The following is a 13,626-nucleotide window of genomic DNA, read 5'->3' as shown; positions in this document are numbered from 1 at the left end:
CTTTTGCCTCAGCCTCCCAAGTACCGGGATTACAAGTGTGCACCACCACATTTGGTTGCCTTATTTTTAAAACAGCTTCTAGCGCAAGGACCCGAGTTCAATCCCCGGTACCAAGAAAAAAAAAATAAGTAAAACAGCTGTATGCCTGTTTAGATCCCAAGCAGAAAACAATTTACTGTTCACCTGTTCATTCCTACCTCTGTCGCATGGGTGCTTTTTTTGTTTTTTTTTTGTTTGTTTGAGACAGGGTCTCACTATGTAGTTGAGACTGACCTGGAACTCTCTGTGTAGCCCAGGCTGATCTTGAACTCACAGCGATCCTCCTGCCTCAGCCTCCCAAGTACTGGGATTACAGGCATGCGCCACCACACCTGGCTTGGGTGCTTCATTTTTATAAGCCTTTCTCACACTGACAATTGAAGGAGATGCAGATAGTGGCTATTGCTGTTTGCGAGCTTGCCGTAACTCTTGTGAAGACTTAGTGTGAAGCTGTCTCACCTGCTAATTCTAAAATAGCTAAAATTTGGAATCAAAACTTCAAAGGACAACCTTCTGAACTCTGGAGATGGAGATCCACGCATGACACTTTTTTTTAAAATACTGGATTTAATAGAAAATATCATATTGTAAACAAGTGCATTGATCCATTAGTTTAACACAGAATGACAGTACAATCACGTGTAAAAGCTAAAGATGAAATGCTGGTAGCAAAACAGCTCTTAGAGAGGCCTCTGAAAAATCTTTCCCAGAAATAGGCAGTAATAGCTTCCAACAGGCACAGAAATGGAGGAATTGGAGGCAGCAGTCACTCCACAAGGCCTTACGGGCGTAAGGAAAGGCGGAACAACAGCCCATCCTGGGAAGGGAGGTACAGGATAAACCAAAGGGCTGTTTCCTCCAACGTCCTGAGAACAGTGGTACACACCACACAAGCCTGAGTGCGTTGTGGGAGTGGGGTGTTTTAAGTAGATAAACAGTACCAGAAGCATCTGGTGTGTGGTCTTGGCGTTCAACTTTAGGGAGGCAGGAAATCAAAAGCACTATAATGTATGCCATGACTAAATCCAGTCCGAGCTGCTGGTCAGCACGTCACCGTACACTGTGCAAAGGTCTAATGCCCCAGTGTACCGGCCTCTTCCTTTCTGATGAGCACATAAGATGCCTCTGACAAAAACACAGGGCTCCAGCAGGAAAAAGGTGCCCACCCTTTTCCTCACAGGTCCCGGAGGGGGAGACGCTTGTTGTGGCAGGGTCCCTGAAGCAAAAATCACCTCTTTAGCCCCACTCACCAAACCTTCCCTCCGGGAGCTCTGGCAGTTCACGGAAGGGCCAGCTATGAGAGCAGAAAAAACTCCCTTATTACCTTCCCAGGGAGTTTTCTTTCCACAGTGCCTGTTACTGAGCAGAGGCGCTGCTTCCTTGTTCCTCCTATGTAACTTAGGTAGTGAGAGAGTCTGTCCCGTACTCTGGAACAGGGATTCTAAGATAAAGGGGAGGCCTGCTCCAGTGGAACTCTGGACTCCAGGATGCTGTATCTAAAATACACAAGCCCTTCTTCGCACCCACTTGAGGATAAGTGCACCTAAGGGTGGGAATTCCTGATGGAAGTGTGTCATACATGTGAACAGTGGCTGAGGCAGACAAAAGCTAGGAGCCCTAACTTGGGTGTGGCAGACATCAAAATAATGGGGTATACTTTTCAGGGATTTTTTTTTATTAAGTTATGAATCATTCTCCCTATAGCTGAACTGCATGACTAGGCTTCCTGCCTCACAGCTGGGAGCACCCACTTATCTGCAGTAACCATGCTGGATTAAAGAAAGACAATTCTTGTCTGCTGAAGACAATTTCCAGAAAGACCCACCTACTTCTGTGAGGTACCTGATACTAAGTCCCAGCACAGACTCTAATCACTGTATGGCTTCTTAGAAGACTGGCATTTCTCAGTTTCTTTCATACTGTATAGGGGGTCCACCAACTTGTTGTGGACAAGCATCAAACCTATAAAAAATTACAAACAAAGAAATAGTTAATGCAGATAGAGGCAAAGAGCTCCACCATTAATAGTTCCATCCAGAACCTCTCAAATCTTGTCGCAGAACTGACATTTACATCTTTTATCTGTGATCTCCGAGTGATAAACACTAGTGAGAGCAGAATCCCTGAGCTGCTGGTAACCCACCTACTACAGGAGCCGGCTATTTAAGGGTCAGATTTCTAATTTACATGCTTAATCAATGAGGATTTTTACATGAGTTTGATAAAAGCAGTAGGTATTTTTAAAAATTAATTTTGCAGGGGGGGTTCTGGGGATGGAACCCAGGGTTTCATACATGCTAGGCAAGCACTCTACCCCTGAAACACCCACCCTCAGCCCTCTAGCAGGTGTCTTTCTAAAGCAAAAAAAAAAATAAAGGTCCCCTGAAAGCTTGTTCAGGGCCCGCCTTGAGGGGGAAAGAACTATATGAGGCCTGGACAGAAAATCTGAGGCTCAGTGTCACTGGAAGGAGACCACCACACAGCCCTTGGACTACAACTCTGCATTTTCTGGCCTCCTCCTCAGAGCAAACACCTCCAGAAATGGATCCCTGCAGTCATGGATGGAAGACACATGACCATTTATGAGGCAGTAGGGGCTGATGTTTATTAAAGCCATGGGTGTTGACTGAAAAACCCAGAATAAAAAAACCAGTGCCCACATACCTGAGCCTGACCTTGTGTTCCCATGCCCGCCCTCACCTTTGAAATACTTGACAGTCTTCACTTTCAGCTCCAGGGTGGCGTCCTCATCACACACAAACACAGTACGCGGATGCTGCTGGAAGGCAGACACCGTCCACATGTGGTTCACGCCCTCCTCGATGGCCTTGTACAGAGCAAATGCCTTATGAGCACCTGTGATGAGGATCATCACCTGGAGACCAGAGAACAAGTCCATGACTGAGAGGCCGGGACACCCGAGTTCTAGGCCAGTGGTAAGGCTCACTCCTGTAATGTCACATTGTAAGCAGTGACTGCAACACGTCCTGCTCAGTACCGGAGGGCACTGCTTCCCCCATATTTTAGGAGTAGGGAATGGGGCAGGTAACTTTCCCAAGGTCATTCTGACCCCAGAGCTGATGCTCTTCAGTACCGTGTAATCGTCCCTCCAGGCAACTCTGATGACTGTGGGCATGCCTTATGAATGGATGGGCCACGCAAAGGCCCATAATCTACGAAGGGACCTCAGCTTTGGGAGCAATGGTGGCTGCTGAGGCTGAATCCCAGATAGGCTACCCTTTCATCTGGTCCCTTTCAGTCAGAGCATTAAACCTGCTAATGGGATTTGGATAATGCTTTTTGTTTACCTTAAGGCATAGATGCCACTTAACATTTAAAATATCAAAGGCATAAGTGCTGGAAAGTGGCCCTAAAGACTTCAGCCTTTTGATTTAATTCACTTGTACTGTGCCATTACTCGTACTCAGTGTTGCTTTCTCTCTTTTTTTGGTACCGCGGATTGAACTCCAGACCTTGCACTTGCGAAGCAGGTGGTGGCGCCACTGAGCTAAATCCCCAGCCCCTCAGCGTTGCTTTCTTAAAAGGTGAGAGCACAGAGGCACAGAAAGAGTAACTGTAATCTCAATACCCTCAGCATCTCAGAGCCCATTCTAGAAAGAGTTTCCTGGGCTGGGGATTTAGCTCAGCGGTGCCACCGCCTGCCTTGCAAGTTCAAGGACCCCACTGAGTTTGATTCCTAGTGCCAAAAAAAGAAGAAAAATAGAGTTTCCTGATTTCCAGCCCCAGGTCCTTTTCCAGATCAAGTGCCCTTAATGAACAAGGACGGCCCCCAAAACCTGGTACTGCTCTCAAGCAGCAAGCGGTGACCTCCTAGGTCCTCATTTCAGGGTCACCCAACAGAAATCTGGGTACCATCATGTATTTCACAAAAATGTACCTTTTGAATGAAATTTTCTGGTGGTGCTGGGGACTGAGCCAAGGCCTCACACATGATAAGAAAGCACTGCACCGCTGAGCTACATCCCCAGCCCAAAGTTCACTTCATACATCGGGGGCTTTTCCGATTTAGATGCTTGTTTGTAGACTTGGGCAGAGGAGCAGGAAGCCAAGGTGTCCAGCTGCTTCCCACTCGCTACACCTCAGAAAGGAGAAGGAAAGACTTCTAATAGTGCTAATGAAAGCAGTAAAGGACGACGGAACCACCAAACAACAAAAACAAAGTCAAACTCAAATGGGCCAATTCTAGGGGAAAAACTCCCTCAGTTCAGTTCAAGATCCTCTTTGTCTTTAGTACTTGAGATGGAACCCAGGGTTTTTTTTTTGTTTTGTTTTGTTTTTGAGGCAGGATCTATGTAGTTTAGCCTGGCCTTGAACTATGTAGCCCAGACTGGCCTCAAACTTCCAGCAACCTTCCTGCCTCAGCCTCCAGAGTGTTGGGATCACAAAATACAGAAGGCAGGGCTCTCTAAACATGATGAAGTTTTGAAGTCTGGCAAGATATTGCTCAGTAACTATTTGGTTGTGCTTTTTAAAGAAAAATTTTATCCGGGCGTTGTGGCACATAGGAACTCAGGAACTACATACAAAAAATAAATTATGAGTCTATGTTTCTGATACATAGTAACTACATTCATCTTGAACCACTGGTATATAAACATATTGTCTGTGTCATTTTTACTCTTTACCCCAACCCAGGCCCCTTATTTTTTGAGACAGGGTCTAAGTTGCCCAGGCTGGCCTCAAACTAGTGAGCCTCCTGGCTGTTTCCCAGAGGGCTGGGCATACAGGGATGCCCCTCCACATTCAGCTAAACACTTATACTCTAATTATGTCTCGCCACATATATCAGTGCTGAGCACAAGGCTATAACCACAGCATCCCTGGGTGCAGGAGGCACATTCCTTCAAACAAGAGGGTCCTCAGTACCTACACAGGTACTGATTCTCATTCCCACTTTTGCGGTCCTAGGCTGTTCTGGGCCCGAGATGCATCAGAACGGGGACATGAGCAGAGGCCAGGGAACCTGCAGTACACAGTTAATCAGCAAGAGACAGAAAATATGCTCAAAGGATTCACCTCACACTGGGTACAATGGTTACCTCCAAAGAAAGAAGGGGAACAGTGTTAGGACCAGCGAGAATTTGACCCTTATTTATAACGCCTTCATCTTTAACAAGAATGTATTCAGAGGGTGGGCTGTATAGTTTAGTGGTAGAGCGCTTGCCCACAACTCCAAGACCCTGAGTGTGATCCCCAGTACTGCAAAACAAAGCAAAACACCAGAACGAGGCATGTACAAGGTGTGATAATACAGTGTCTGCTGCTACCAAGTGCCATCCAAAGGAAAGCCACGCTAGGAAAAGCAGTACAGTGTGTCCTCATCCAGTCACTGGACTGGCAGTGCGGCTTCTGGCTCTTGCCCAGATCAAAATGACCATAAAGGGTAAATGTTTTGAATTGATTCAGGACATCAAGGCAGACACAAGAGAACAGCTAAAAGGTTGGGGATTTAGCTCTGGTTCCACCGCCTGCCTCAAGCGCAAGGACCGGAGTGTGATCCTCAATACCAAAAGAAAAAAAAAGAGAGAGAGCAACTAAAGACACTGACGGAGGACTTCTAGAACTGGCTCAGAATGGCAAGAACTATGGGGTAAGTGTGCCTGGAGCGAGGGGAAGTATTCTGAGGGATACTAAAGGCAATGTGTCTTTCACTATTTTTCAATCACACCTGTGTTCAGGTAGTACCTGTACAGCTAAAATTAACAAAAAGGTGAGCCGTCGCAATCCCCACAAGGCTGGTGGAACCCTTGTACCCTTACCTCTCTAGCATCCATGACAGTGCCCACACCCACCGTGAGGGCCATGGTGGGAACCTTGGCAAGATCACTGTTGAAGAACCTAGCATTGGCCAGGATGGTGTCCATGGCCAGGGTTTTCACACGGGTCCTGGACACCAGACTGGAGCCTGGCTCATTGAAGGCAATGTGTCCATCAGGGCCGATGCCTGCAGAGAGACAGCCACAGCAGCCCTGTGAGTTCCCGGGGATCCAAAATGGCAGGAATGGACAATCTCTCCTTCCCACTGGAGTCTGAAAAGATATCCTTTGAAAATGTTTCTTTTCACATTATATCTCATGGTAGGCAAATCTTAAGCACCCAAGGTACATACGCAGATTGTAACTTGCTCCCACCTTTAAGAAGCTTGGCAAAGAGCAATCCACATAGCTTCTACCTCCACAGGTTACTGGGAAGTATGCCTTGTCTGTTTCTCTTGTCTATAGTTGGGGTCCTGCCGCTGGGAAAGGACTGCAACACAGCATCTCAGTAGGGGCTGCCAGGTTTAGCACATCCTGCCCCTCCTCCCCACTCTGCTAGGTGTAAGATCTAGGGCAGCAAAAGGCAGTCCAATTTGACACCCCAGTATATGACTCCTAAGGGGACAACAGATGGACAAGAGCCCAAATCTGAGAGGTGGACACCTCACATTTCTGCCGCCTTCCCACTACTCCTTGGGGGTTCGACATTGATGAGTTATATGACTTTCTGGGGTTCAACTGATTATCCACAGCACGCAGAGGCTGTAGGGAACTGTCTGGAACTACAGGAGTCCATGATTTCAAATGTTTAGGTAAGTTATAGGACTAATCTATAAAGCTTTAAGACTGGGGATTAGAGGATCTCAGAGTGCAAATCTAAACCTCTCAATGTATAGAGCAGGCATCAAAGTGCAGAAAGCGGGGGATGCCCAAGATCACAGTTCTTGAGCAGTAGGGGCTCCCACTCTCGACGTAATAAATGACCCGTGTCACTAGCACAGACAAAGGGGGCTGTGTGGAGAAAGGCATGGCATCTGGCTTCTCTTCCCCATGATCCTAGCCTCCCTGGGCCTGGCCCTGCACATGTACCAAGCTCACCTCCAACAAACAGCTCGATCCCACCGGCAGCCTTGATCTTCTCCTCAAAGGCGTCGCACTCCGCCTGCAGGTCAGCTGCATTGCCATCCAGAATGTGGGTGTTTTCTGGGTGGATGTCAATGTGTTTGAAGAAGTTGTTCCACATGAAGGAGTGGTAACTCTCTGGGTGGTCTCGAGGAAGGCCTGCGGGGCCACAGACACTTAGTTATGCCAGAGCGGTTCTTCCAAGGTGCAGACACTACCATGACAAACAGGGACGCTCGGGCCTGCCCATCGGGGAGCCCTGGGCACGAGCTCTCTGACCCCCAGCCGCCAAGGACAGGCCGAGCTGGTGCCTGGCAGTGTCCAATCACTGCCACCCCGTGACCACAGGGCTGGGGGCTGGGGCACTCCCAGCTTCTGGAGGAGGCCCGGCCACTTAGAGTAGCACTGGGCCCGTCTAGGAAAGGAGGCAAGCACACCCTTCACCCTGTGTCTCCCACCATTTACCCCAACTAAACCCCATTCAATCTGAACCCCAATTTAAACACCAGGTGGTTGGAGAAAGTTATCTTAGAGCTCCTCAAAAGAGACTGTCTTTTAAGCCAGAAAGAAAAAAATGTCTAAGGTGAATGTTTAATGTTAATCCTTAAGAATATTTAAGATCAGGGCTGAGGATGTAGCTAGTGGTGCAGTGCTTGCCTAGAGGGCGTGAGTCCCTGGGTTTGATTCCCAGTTCCATAAAAACAAAAAAATTATATAAAATCAGCCCTAAAAAGAAAAAAGTGCTAACACATGCTACAACATAGATTCACCTTGTGAGGTACTTAGAGAGTTCAAATTCAAGAAAACAAAATAGAATGGTGGTTTCTAAAGCATGGGGAGAGGAACAAATGGAGAGCTGTGCAACAGTTATAGTCTCACATTTGCAAGATGAATTCTAGAGTTTGGTTGTGCAATAATTGGACTGCACTTAACCCTACCCAACTGTACATATAAAAGTGCTTAGGGCCCGGGATTTAGCTCAGTGGTTCCACTGCCTGCCTCACAATTGCAAGGTCCCGAGTTTGATCCCCGGTACCAAAAAAAAAAAAAAAAAAAAAAAAAAAAAAAAAAAAAAAAAAAAAAAAAAAAAAAAAAAAAAAAAAAAAAAAAAAAAAAAAAAAAAAAAAAAAAAAAAAAAAAAAAAAGTGCTTAAATTGGGCATGGTGGTGCATGTTTATAATCCTAGCACTTGGGAGGCTGAGGCAGGAGAAGCGCCGTAAGTTCAAGGCCAGCAGGCATTACAGAGTGAGACCCTGTCTTAAAAATAAAAAAATACAAATTTAGGGTGACAATTTTTTTCTTTTGAGACAAGGTCATGCTATGTTGTTCAGGCTAGTCCTGATTTCCTGGCCTAAGTGGTTCTCCCATCTCAGTCTCCTGAGGAGCTGGAAGCACAGGGTTGCAAACCATACCATGTTTTGCAGATAGCAAATTTTATGTTTATATTCAATAATTTTAAAAAAATAAGAATTTTAAAGTGAAGCCCTTATAAATGATGGGGAGGGGGGTGAGAGAAGACAAGGTTCATCAGCAGAAAAGCCAGCATCTCTACTCTCTCCAAGTGTCCCTGGCAGAAAAGGGAGCTGGAGGCAGTACAGTAGCAGATGCTGGGGATGCACAGCAGCTAGGAGCATGTGCGAGCTCATCCCATAGAGATGGCGTGCAGCTGGGGAAGTGCAGTGGGGATGGAGGTGCTAATTATTAACACTGTAGTGTGTACAAGAAGCTTCCACATTTACCGTGGTATTATTTAATGCTCTCAGCCCATGAGGTCAGCTTTTTTCCCCTTTTCCATACTGGGGATTGAACCCAGGGTGTCTGCACTGAGCTGTATCCTCAGACCCCCCCCCTTTTTTTTTTTTTAATATTTTTTCAAATTCTGAAACAGGGTCTCACTAAATTGCTAAACTACGTGGGCTAGGCTTGAATTTGCAATCCTCCTGCCTAGGCCTCAGCCTCTGGAGGGTGCTAAGATTACAGGCCTGCATCACCACATCCAGCACAGGTCAGCTTTATTAGCCCCATGTTCTAGCCGCGTAAACTAAGGCTAGAAGAGAGAGGTAAGGAATCTATCACCAAATACCATGGCTCCCTGACAGCCCCATTCTTCATCAGCCACTGCTGTGAGAGGGGAGGCATGGTGCTCCTGGAATCAGACAAGAACCCTGAAAGACAACAACTCACCCACGTACTCATCCATGTTGAAGGTCTTCACATACTTAAAGGACAGGTCCCCATTCTTGTAGTACTCAATCAGCTTCTTATAGGAGCCAAGTGGGGTGCTCCCTGCAAGAGAGGTCTCAGCCATGAACGCTGCTACACCCACAAGCACTCCCGGACCCAGGTCCTAAGGGGAGCTGCTCCCCAAAAACAATCTATCAGATCTGAGAGGAACAAATCAGTGTCCTACCCACAGAATGCTCTGGCCCCATGGCCATCTGCCCAGTACCCGCTTGTTCAGGGCCCATTTCCCATGAGAACGCAGGCTCTAGGAGGGCACGGCTGGGTCTGTCTGTCTGCTGAACCCCCGGTGCCCAGCATCCTGGTGACTGAAATCCCTCCAATTATCTGTAACTAAGTGAGCATCTGATGATTACTGATGTGATGGTCTCCCAGCAACTACTGTGTGGAAGGCACAGGGCCAAGGATGGGGACAGAGAGGAGAGAGCCGCTATCCAAGGAGAGGCATGACAGAGGATAGGGCTATCAGCTGTGTTCTGGGGTTCAGGGAAGACTTTCCCCAGAGGAGATTCAGAAAACACACATAACAAAAGGCAAGAGGCCCACAGTGGATTAAAAGGCCAGAGGTGGGGGCTGGGGCTTGGCTCAGTGGTCAAACACTCGCCTCAAATGCACAGGGTTCAATCCCCTGTACTGCAAATAAACTAAAGATGTAAGATCCCTGAATGGACACTAGATTAACTTAATAACAGCTACCCATACAAGATAAATATGCACAGCAAGGAAAAATTTTTGAACATAGCTTCTGTATCAGATGGTACAGTAGAATATAACAGACCAGTTCTCAGGTCTGACAATGGCATGGGGTTATGGGAGAGAATGTTCTTGTCCTTAGAGGATAGAAGTTGAACGTTTTAGAGGTAAGGTGTCAGGATGTCTGGAACTGATTTTTCAAGTGGTTTAGAAAAAAAAGAATTGTGTGTGTGTGTGTGTGTATGTGCGCACGTGTGTGCGTACGTGTGCAGACCACGAGCCAGAGAAAAAGAAAAGCAAATGATAACAAATGGTGCATCTTGATGAATGGTAACTACTGTTAATTTCAACTTTTCTGAATATTTGAAACTTTTCAAAGTAGAAAGATGGAAGGAAAAAAAAATCCAAATCAGCCCACGTCATTCATCTTTTCAAAGCCCACAACAGCTCCTCATTTTACTTTCAGTAATCACCAATCCTTACAAAGGTGCCACATAACTCAGTCCCTGGCACCCTCTCTGTGCTCCTCACCCTGCACGGCATCTCACCTCAGGGTCTTTGCGTACAGTGCTCTTGCCCAGAAATGCACCTGCGTGTAACTCACCTCTCAGGCCTTTCCCCTAACGTTACTTTCTCAGACCTTCCCTGACACGTATCTGACACCGCAAAGCCCCTCTACATACTCCCTATTCTTCTTTACTGCTTCATTTTTCTTTCCCTCTTAATGCCACTTAACATACTCTATGGTTTGTTAACTTGTTTATTATCTGTCTCTCCCACTATAATTTGAGCTTTGGGAGGCAGGAACTTAAAACCCTTTGTTGCTCTTTCTCTAGAATTCTTTAGCTTACTGAGGGCAGAATCTACTGAATGAACGATGGTGGCAGCTCCTCTCACCCCACTCACTACTCAACGGGTTCCTGAGGCCAGGCCTTTGCCATTTTCCAAACCTCCAGCCTCCCACCAATTCTGTGAGCTCCAATATACAGCCAATGCTCTTTTACTGTTCTTCTAGCTAGAGCTGGTCTCTATGGCTTCTAGCCAGAATGCTGACCAGTGCTGCACCTAATGAAAGGAATGATCCAAGGAACCTGGATGAAAACTCTGCACTGGTTCAAGAGTGATAGGCAGGGAGGGGCTGCATTTTGGAGGCCTTGAATTCCACTCAGAGAAGCTTTGATCTGATTCTAAGATAATGTGAACCAGGGAGGAGCTGCAGCAGAACCCGGTCACTGACCAGGTAGAGGAGGCTCTCTCCAGTTAGGAGACAGGATGTTAACTCAGCCCCGATTGGACTGAGACATGGGTGATTTCACACATGCAGGTTGATCTGACTCCCACAAGCCTCCTGGGCAGAGCTCAGCAAACTCCGGCCCAAAGGCCAAATCACATCTATTGCCTGTTTCATTTTGAGTAAACTCAAGAGTTAAAAAGGGTTTTTAGGGCCAGGATTTAGCTCAATGGTTCCACCTGTCTTGAAAGCACAAGGTTCTGAGTTTGAACCCTAGTACCCCCACAAAAAAAGGGGTTTTTACACTGTAGGTTTTTTTTAAATCAAAAGAATATTTTATGACAGAAATTTACAGTAGACCCTGGAGTTACAACTGGCCTAACATAAGAACACCTTGGATTAAGATCGGAATTTTATTTTTTTGTTTGCTTTTCTTTGGGGTTCCAGGGATAGAACTTAGGACTTGCACTTGCAAGGCAGGCAGCAGAACCAGAGCTAAATCCCCAGCCCTTAGAATTTTAGTTTTAACTTATGACCAGTCTTGTGTTATGACCCAAATGGCAGCCACTTAATGCTTCTAGATGGTCTCAGAAACAGATTTAACCCTCAAAAGAGCTCTGGAAGGAACATTACAACATCCTTTCCCGTGCGAGGTTAACAGAGAAATCCTGGGCCGATGTCTCTCTAAGGACACTAAGATCTGCCTATATGCAGGAGAGAGACTTTGAAGGCTGTGTAGAGGAGCCTGAGCCTTCACTGACCAACTTGAATTTACAACTGGCCCTCGTGAATGAATTTATTTCATAAGTCAAGTCCATTCATACAAATTCAAACTTACATGTCCATAAATAATTTTACTGGCACAAAGCCACACCAATTCATCCATATGTTGTCTGTGGCTATTTCACACTGTGGCAGAATTGAGCACCTGCAACTATGGAGCCTAAAATATTTACTGTTTGGTCAGTTACAGAAAAAGTTTCAAGGCCAGTGCTGTAGTGGATGGGCCCAGTAAGACCTTAGGGCAAATCCCCTGCTATAAAAGAAATAACTAGGACATTTGCCTTGAGGAAGTGGGGTCAAAATAACTTCCTGTAAAGCTAACATTCTGGCCTTTTCCAGAAGGAACTGGGACTGCTTTTCACTTAAGCTCTCTGCTCAATTAAGTCTTCGGGAAGATTATTTGAGAGACTATCTTGTTAATTCTCCTAAGTATGGTACTTAGCTGGTACCGCTATATGCACAAAAGAGAAATTAATTCATTTCATAAAATGAATGCCTTAGGGCATCAGGACTTAATCTGCTAAGAAACCCTGGATGTCAGGATTGACTTAGAATGTAACCTAAAAATCAAGTTCTTCCTGACTGAAAAAAAAATCCCTTCAGGGGGCCAGGGATTTAGCGCAGGGCTTCTGCCACCTGCTTTGCAAGAGCAAGGTCCGGAGTTCAATCCCTGATACCACAAAAAAAAAAAAAAAATCCCTGCTGTTCCAGGACTCTACAGGCACAATTGTAGCAACCCCTACAGGAAACCAAGTCCTGTTTTGTATGGGCAGGGGGGTCAGGCATTCTCACAACAGCAGTACCTCAAGCTCTTCTTTAAGTCCCTGTGGCCCCTTAAAAGCCCGATCCCAAGTCTCCTGACCCAGTCGCTGTGGGACACGCACCGGTGGGGAGCCCCAGGGTGAAGTACTTGTCTGGCCCCGGGTTAAACTGGATAATGCGGTTCCTGATGTACTTGGCAGCCCACTCGCTGGCCTGCGAGTAGTGGTCCAGGATGATAAGTTTCATCTCGTTCTGTGGTGGGGAGATGAGATGACAAAGGAAATATAACGCTAAGAAGCCCGCGCAGCAAAGAAACAAGAGAAGGCTGAGGCCACGGAAGAAGGCCCTCTAACACTGCACCGACCTCCCTTCCAAACTGAGAGAGAGAAAGGCCCTGACTTCAGTTCAGAGCAATAGGCTGGGCCGAGACACCACCCACCAGGAGCAGCAACTGTGAGGCAGAGCTGGGTTCTAATTTTAACTCCTTTTTTTTTTAAACCAACCAAGGACCCAACCTCATAAAGCAGCCTCTGAGCCCGTTTCCTGCTACACAAAAATGTGGGCCGTGGTGCCTACTTCCCCAGTGTCACGGGAGTACCGTAGTACGAGGAGGGAGTAGGCACTACGGTCCACATTTTTGTAACAACACACTACTCAACACGTCGACTGCGATCTCGTAGGGAGCGACTCCGTTCCGCTGTCCACACCCCCAGTCCCATCCAGGACGGATCTCCACTGTTTTCCCTCAATCGCCGGAGGCTCAGGGGTCCTCTCGGCCCGGACAGTAGGCGGAGGGGCGCGCGGTGGAGACGAGGGTTCTCCTTCTGTTCTGAGCGAGGGTGCTCCCACCGCCAGCCTTCCTGGGCGAACCCCTCTGGTCTTCAGGTTCCCCGGAAGCACGAAGGACAAAGTCATCGCTCGGCACCCCCACCCCAGCACCACGGTCACTGAGCGGGGAAGCCGAGGTCGAGGCGGCCC

At 47.0% G+C, this 13,626-nt stretch overlaps 1 protein-coding gene across 1 annotated transcript; it reads right to left on the bottom strand.

Moving 5' to 3' along the window:
- Window positions 1–602: 602 nt before the first annotated feature.
- On the bottom strand, window positions 603–13,358 carry Gnpda1 (glucosamine-6-phosphate deaminase 1). The gene is made up of 7 exons (XM_010613891.3): window positions 13,247–13,358; window positions 12,771–12,900; window positions 9,123–9,224; window positions 6,915–7,097; window positions 5,820–6,004; window positions 2,740–2,914; window positions 603–2,001 (listed from the first exon to the last, which is right to left on the bottom strand). Exons 2-7 carry the CDS (start codon window positions 12,892–12,894, stop codon window positions 1,907–1,909), a joined length of 864 nt encoding a protein of 287 aa, XP_010612193.1. The 5' UTR covers window positions 12,895–12,900; window positions 13,247–13,358; the 3' UTR covers window positions 603–1,906.
- Window positions 13,359–13,626: the final 268 nt, after the last annotated feature.

Source organism: Fukomys damarensis, unplaced genomic scaffold (assembly GCF_012274545.1).
Source record: "Fukomys damarensis isolate Sample0158 unplaced genomic scaffold, DMR_v1.0_HiC HiC_scaffold_3, whole genome shotgun sequence".
In the NCBI taxonomy this organism is placed as follows: Eukaryota; Metazoa; Chordata; class Mammalia; order Rodentia; family Bathyergidae; genus Fukomys; species Fukomys damarensis.
This window is presented reverse-complemented; position numbering and strand designations above follow the sequence as displayed.